At 40.0% G+C, this 7712-nt stretch overlaps 1 protein-coding gene across 6 annotated transcripts in view; it reads right to left on the bottom strand.

The window, feature by feature from the left end:
• Nucleotides 1–2814: 2814 nt before the first annotated feature.
• The window catches only part of MOCOS (molybdenum cofactor sulfurase), a 57608-nt gene continuing 52710 nt past the window's right edge, over nt 2815–7712 (bottom strand). For 2 of the 6 annotated variants that reach the window (XM_082667404.1, XM_082667406.1), the window contains exons 14-15: nt 6357–6461; nt 2815–3073 (exon numbers count right to left, since the gene is read on the bottom strand). In XM_082667404.1, coding sequence (XP_082523530.1) covers nt 2921–3073; nt 6357–6461 — 258 coding nt within the window. In that variant the 3' untranslated portion in view covers nt 2815–2920. Of the gene's footprint in view, nt 3074–6356; nt 6462–6578; nt 6685–6724; nt 7401–7712 lie in introns of those variants that run through there. The other 4 variants (XR_014297519.1, XR_014297521.1, XR_014297520.1 and 1 more) reach the window with 4 other exon arrangements.

The raw sequence follows: 7712 nt of genomic DNA, 5'->3' as shown, positions 1-7712 counted from the left end.
TACAACTCTACACCAATAAAACGAACAACCTAGAAGAAATGGACGAATTCCTATGGGTCTTTGTTGCTGCACACGGGCTTCCTCTAGTTGCGGTAAGTCGCTGTAGTGTGAGGGCTTCTCATCACGGTGGCTTCTCTTGTTGCGGAGCACGGACTCTAGGCATGCAGGCTTCAGTAGTTGTGGTTCATGGGCTCTAGAGCTCAGGCTCAATAGTTGTGGCGCACGGGCGTAGTTGCTCTGTGGCATGTGGGATCTTCCTGGACCAGGGCTTGAACCCATGTCCCCTGCATTGGCGGGCGGATGCTTAACCACTGTGCCACTAGGCAAGTCCCTATATGGGCAATTTATATATGTATGTATGTATGTATATGTATATATATATATATATGTGTGCGTGTGTGTGTGTGTGTGTGTGTGTGTGTATACATATATATATATATTTTGGCCACACTACGTGGCACGCAGGATACAGGATATTAGCTCCTTGCCAGGGATCAAACCCATGCCCCCTGCAGTGGAAGCACGGAGTCTTAACCATTGGACCACAGGGAAGTCCCTGGGCAATTAATCTATGACAGAGGAGGCAAGATATACAACAGGGAGAAGACAACCTCTTCAATAAATGATGCTGGGAAAACCGGATAGTTACGTGCAAAAGAATCAAAATGGACTACTCTTTCACATCATGTACAAAGATAAATTCAAAATGGATTAAAGACTTAAATGTAAGACTGAAGCCATAAAACTTCTAGAAGAAAACATAGGCAGTAGTCTCTTTGACATCACTCTTAGCAATATTTTTTGGATATGTCTCCTCAGGGCAAGGGAAGCAAAAGCAAAAATAAACAAATGGGACTATGTCAAACTAAAAAGCTTTTGCACAACGAAGAAGACTATCAACAACAAATAGGACACCTACTGAATGGGAGAGGATATTTGCAAATGATGTATCCAATAAGGGGTTAATATCCAAAGTATATAAAGAGTTCATACAATGCAACATAAACACACAAACAAACAAAAGCCCTTGATTAAAAAATGGGCAGAGCACCTGAGTAGACACTTTTCCAAAGAAGACATAGATGGCCAACAGGCACATGAAAAGATGCTCCGTCCCTATCAGTGGAATTGGTGCCGTTATAAAGGAGACCCCAGAGAGCTCCCTCACCCCTTCTACTAGGTGAGGACACAGGAAGAAGGAGCTGGCTGTGAACAGGAAGAGGGGCCTGACCAGACACTGAATCTGCAAGCACCTTGACCTTGGACTGCCAGTCTCCAGAACTGTGAAATATAAATATCTGTTGTTTATAAGCCAAAAAAAAAAGAAAAAAGAGAAAGAAAAGGAAAAGAAAGAAAGAAAAGATGCTCAACACCACTAATCATCAGGGAAATGCAAATCAAAACCACAATGAGATATCACCTCATACATGTCAGAATGGCCATCATCAAAAAGGCAAACAAATTACAAGTGCTGATGAAGATATGGAGAAAAGGCAACCCTTGTGCACTATTGATGGGAATGTAAATTGGTACAACCACAATGGAAAACAATATAGAGGTTCCTCAAAAAATTATAAATAGAGGGGCTTCCCTGGTGGCACAGTGGTTGAGAATCCGCCTGCCGATGCAGGGGACACGGGTTTGTGCCCTGGTCCGGGAAGGTCCCACATGCCGTGGAGTGGCTGGGCCCATGAGCCATGGCCGCTGAGCCATGGCCGCTGAGTCTGCGCATCCGGAGCCTGTGCTCCGTGACGGGAGAGGCCCCAATAGTGAGAGGCCCGTGTACTGCATAAAAAAAAAAAAAAAAAAAAAAATTATAAATAGAACTACCATATGATCCAGCAATTCTACTCCTGAATTGTTATCTAAAGAAAATGAAAACACTAATTCAAAAAGATATTTGCATCCCAATGTTCATTCCAGCATATTTACAATAGCCAAGATATGGAAGCAACCTAAGTTGAATGGATAAAGAGATATGGTACATATATACAATAGAATATTACTCAGACATAAAAAAGAATGAAATCTTGCCATTTTTGACAACATGGATGGACTTAGGATACTATGGTAATTGTGAAGTAAATTGGACAGAGAAAGACAAATACTATATGATTTTACTTATATGTGGAATCTGAAAAACAAAACAAATGAGCAAACATAACTAAACAGAAACAGAGTCATAGATACAGAGAACAAACAGGTAGTTGCCAGAAGCGGGGGGCGGGGGTGGGAGGAGGAGAGAAACAGGTGAGGGAAATTAAGAGGTACAAACTTTCAGTTGCAAAATAAATGAGTCATGGTTATGAAATGTACAGTGTGGGGAATATAGTCAATAATTATGTAATATCTTTGTATGATGACATATCACATCTAGACTTATCCTGATGATCATTTTGAAAGGTATAGAAATATTGAATCACTCTGTTGTGTACTGGGGACTAACATAACATTGTAGGTCAATTATACTTCAGAACAAACAAACAAACTCATAGAAAAAGAGATCAGATTTGTGGTTACCAGAGGGGGGAGGTGGGTGGGGGATTGGATGAAGGAAGTCAAAAGGTACAAACTTCCAGTTATTAGATAAATAAGTAGCAGGGATGTAATGTACAACATGATAAATACAATGAACACTGCTGTATGTTATGTATGAAATTTAGGAGAGTAAATCCTATGAGTTCCCTTCACAAGGAAAAGTTACATATTGTTTTCTATTTCTTTAATTTTATATCTATGTGAGACGATTCACTAAACTTACTAGGGTAATCATTTCATGATGTATATAAGTCAAATCATCATGCTGTATGCCTTAAACTTACACAGTGCTGTATGTCAATTACATCTCAGCAAAACTGGAAGAAAGAAAAGAATGGAGATAGTTGTAAAAGAGAAATTTTAATATATGCTGAAAAAAACTTTAGGAGATAACTTCCTGCTGTTTCTCAGAAGCAGGTAAATCATAGTGTTCTATGTTTTCTTTCAACACAGGGAGCACCTGAGATCCTACAGACAGGTAACATGGAGAAGATAAATCCAAAGAGGTATGCATCAGGTACAGCCCAAAGTTCACCTGTGAACAAAACAGTAACAACAGAAGTTAGATTATTTTAGCAGTTAAAATACTTTTGTAAATAATAATGTTCCACTAAAATTAAGTCAGATCTTTAAAAACATGTACTGGGACTTGATATGTCCTGTCTGTCATTTAGTAGAAGGTAGTGAGAAACAAGGAGAATCCTAATATCCTAGACCACACAGATTCTCATTTTAAAGTATTCTTTCCCGATAGTTAGCCTGTACCTCTTTATTGCTGGACCTATTATTTTCTCCTTCCTGTGTACCCTGAGTTTCCCACAGGAGGGCTTCTTCCTCTTCTGGGCCTCTGACCACGGTCAGGCCGATTTCTGCTCTGTTCCCTGATGTAAAAACCATTTTGTGAAAATACGGGCAAAACTCAGCATTTTCTATAAGAATGCGTGACGTAAATTAAATTCTCCAAATTCTCCAGAATAAGGATGGGAGGTCGAAAATGAAGAGTTGTGTAAGTCTACTCAAGGTTTGCCATCATCGGAGAGAGAAAAACAAATATCATATATTAACACATATATGTGGAATCTAGAAAAATGGTATAGACCAGGGGTCCACCACCCCTGGGCCGCGGACCAGTAGCAGTCCGCAGTCTGTTAGGAACAGGGCCACACAGCAGGAGGTGAGCAGCGGGTGAGCGAGCAAAGTTTCATCTGCCGCTCCCCATCGCTCCCCATCGCTCCCGCTCACATTACTGCCTGAACCATCCCGGTGTCTCCCATCCCCATCCATGGAAAAACTGCCTTCCACGAAACCGGTCCCTGGTGCCAAAAAGGTTGGGGACTGCTGGTATAAATTATCCTTTTTGCAAAGCAGAGAGAGAGACATAGACGTAGAAAACAAATGTATAGATACCAAGCGGGGAAGGGGGTGGGGTGGGAGGAATTGGGAGATTGGGATTGATACATATATACTATTGATACTATGTATAAAATAGAGAGCTAATGAGGACATACGATATAGCACAGGGAACTCTCCTTAATGCACCGTGGTGACCTAAATGCGAAGGAAATCCAAAAAAGAGGGGATATATGGATATGTATAGCTGATTCATTTTGCTGTACAGTAGAAACTAACACAACATTGTAAAGCAACTATACTCCAATAAAAATTAATTTTAAAATAAAACCCTACAAACAGTGAGAGCTGGAGAGGGCATGGAGAAAGGGAACCCTCCTATGCTGTTGGTGAGAGTGGAAATTGATAATAGCCACTGTGGAGAACAGTATAGAGGTTCCTTAAAAAACTAAAAATAGAGCTACCAGTATGATCCAGCAGTCCCACTCCTGGGCGTATATCCAGAGAAAGCCATGATTTGAAAGGACATATGCACCCCAAGGTTCATTGCAGCTCTATCTGCAATAGCCAAGACATGGAAGCAACCAAAATGTCCATCAACACATGAATGGATAAAGGAGATGTGGTCCATATAGACAATGGAGTATTACTCAGCCATGAAAAGGAATGAGATAACGCCATCTGCAGCAACACTGACGGACCTAGAGATGATCATACTAACTGAACTAAGTCAGACAGGGAAAGACAAATATCATAGGATCACTTATAGATGGAATCTAAAAATGGATACAAATGAACTACTTGACAAAACAGAAACAGACTCACAGACTTAGAAAAGAAACTTATGGTTGGGGGGGGAAGCGGGGGGGGCGGAGGGATAAATTAGGAGGTTGGGATTAACATATACACACTAATATATATATAAAACAGATCATCAACAAGGACCTGCTCTACAGCACAGGGAACTCTACTTGGCACTCTGTAATAACCTAAATGGGGAAAGAATCAGAAAAAGAATAGATATATGGATATGTATAACTGAATCAAGTTGCTGTCCACCTCAAACAAACACAACACTGTAAGTCAACTCTACACCAATATAAAATAAAAGTTAAATTAAAACAAAAACAAAAAACGTTTGCCATCAATGCAAGTGAGCCAGTAACAACACTTTGGAGTATGTGATGTGCTCCCAGATCTGTGATAACATCAGTTGGCCACCACTACGTTCCAGGCCCCAAGCTAGGGACTTGGGATAAATTAATTCCTTAATATTTGTGTACATATAGGTGAAGAGTACACAGGAACTCTCTGTACTATCTTTGCAATTTTTCTGTAAATCTAAAATTATTCCAAATTTAAAAAATAAAAAGATTTATGCACAAGAATTATTGTGATGCTGAGAAATACCACTTCCATGTACCATAGTATTGTGCGCACACATCCTCTCTCCTGGCAACCTGCATGGGGCAGGCTCCAGGTCCCCACGTCCCCAGCTGGCACGGCCTGCCATAGCTGAGCAAACAGACTTGTTGGTATAATACTCAAGCGCAACAGCTCTGCAGACCATACCTATCCATATCCGTAAGGAGAGTTTTGTCAATCAAATACTGTGAAACAAAGCTCTGGTTTTGGAGAAACACAGGAAACGATGCAGAACATTTTACCATGAGTTAACTTGCCAGTTTATTACTGGGAAGAGATGAAATGCTTGCATTATTTCTGTTAATTTTCAAGAATTGTTCTGTGCAGCCTGATTGCTTATTTGGCTTCCTGGAATTCTTTGCAAACCAAAAGTCCTCACAGAAAGTGCAAGCCCGGAAATAAATGGATGTTCCTAATGAATCAATCTCTTAGAAGTTCAGCTTTTATAATCTGGGATCCACAACAACACTTAGTCATTTTAGCCCTCAAGAAGATGACTTACAAACTTAGTATAGTGGAATTTATTTTCTATGCAGCTACCCTATTCACCATAAGGCATTTTTATTCTTCATGAGATTTCTGTGGCGAAGAAAATAATGATTGAGACAATAGAATTACTTTACTTATTTACTATTTCTCTCTTTTTTTCCCCCTTGGGTGCACCGTACAGCATGTGGTATCTTAGTTCGCAGACCAGGGGTGGAACACGTGCCCCCTGCAGTGCAAGCACAGAGTCTTAAGCACTGGACTACCAGGAAAGTCCCCCCCACTTTTTTTTTAAAACTATTTCTTATCTATACTCCATATCTCTTCAACAAGATTTGAAAGCATCAAAGATACATGTCATAAAAATAGTGAGGAAATGAATGGAAAGGAAAAATAAGACAGTGTCGCGGATAAGGTCTGCATCTTGATGGTAGCCCAACAGCCTTACAACGTTTTCCGACTTCTGAAAATTACTCAGCACTATTAAGGATTAGTTCTGGTGTAGACAATGCATCAGGAACTTAAAATGGGGTGTCATTTTTAGCAATCATGCTTACCTTTCTCTCTCGCCTCTCAGAAAGCTTTTGGAAAACATTTCGGTTTCTCTGCCCAGTTTGCTGATCGATGCAAATCATCTGGCATCTGTGACAAGGTCCCAAAACCTGGGAGGTGAGAAGGGAAAAGACAGCGTTGCCATGAAAGTGACCAGGCTGTCACACTCTGCAGGGAGGAATCTGGGTCCAGGAAGAATCGTTGTAAACAGCCAATTTCAGACTCACAGAGAAATACTCAAACTGCGCGGAGCCAGGAAGTGCCGCCTCTTCCCAATGCCCGCTAGGGAATCACCCACATTCGTTTATCAGCTTAAAGGCTACTGCATCAGGGCTTTGAAGAAAACGAAGAGTGGTTGTGACTCACAGGTGGTTATCAGGGAATGCTGGGCTTCCTCCAGGGAAGAAAAGAACTGATTGGAGGGCATACTGGGAGAAGATGGACAGCCACACACCCTGCGCTGCTGCTCTCGTGGCCACAGATCGCTCGAGACTGCGAGACTGCAGCAAGTAGCTCACACAGTCACACGCGCCCCTGTGAAACACACTCGCTGAGAGCTGAGAGCTGCTGGCTTTCTTTCTCTTTTTTAATTACTCCACAATACATAACGGACATTGTTCAGTGTCCGTTCGCAGACAGCTATCTCATCCCCGGATTTTGCAGTTTTCACCATGGCCTGGCATTCCCATGGGTTGATGCGCTTAGCTCTTCTCCTTTGAAGCCATGTGCATAATTTCTAATGCTTTGCTGTAATCAATAATTTTGCAATAAAGGTCTTAATTCACATAACTCTCTTTCCTGTTTGAATTTTTCTTTAGGCTAAATCTCCCAAAAGGAGATTATAAAGTCAACAAGTATAAACCTTTTATGACTTGATGATATCCAGTGAAAAATTGCTTTCCAAAAGAGATGTGTTAGATCTTTCCACATTGCAACTACTTCAGCACTGAGTATTATCACCAACAAACATCTCTTAAGCATTTACTTAAAAAAAATTTTTAATTGAAGTATAGTTGATTTACAATGTCTCAGGTACACAGCACAGTGATCTGAAAAAAATATAAATTACATAAATATATATATAATATAATATATATTTATATAAATATAATATTCATATTTATGTTATATAATATTTATATATAGTATAATAAGAATATAAATATATAATATAAATATATTCTTTTTCCAGATTCTTTTCCATTATAGGTTATTGCAAGATATCGAGTATAGTTCCCGGTGCTATACAGTAAGTCCTTGTTGTTTATTTTATATATATTAGCATGTATCTGTTAATCCCAGATTCCTAATTTAGCATTTACTTTTTGAAAGGCACATTATTAACTATAGCTTATACTTTT

This window comes from Grampus griseus, assembly GCF_964374135.1.
Source record: "Grampus griseus genome assembly, chromosome: 12".
NCBI lineage: Eukaryota > Metazoa > Chordata > Mammalia > Artiodactyla > Delphinidae > Grampus > Grampus griseus.
The sequence above is the reverse complement of the archived record's forward strand: the minus strand, read 5'-3'. Positions and strand labels throughout refer to the sequence as shown.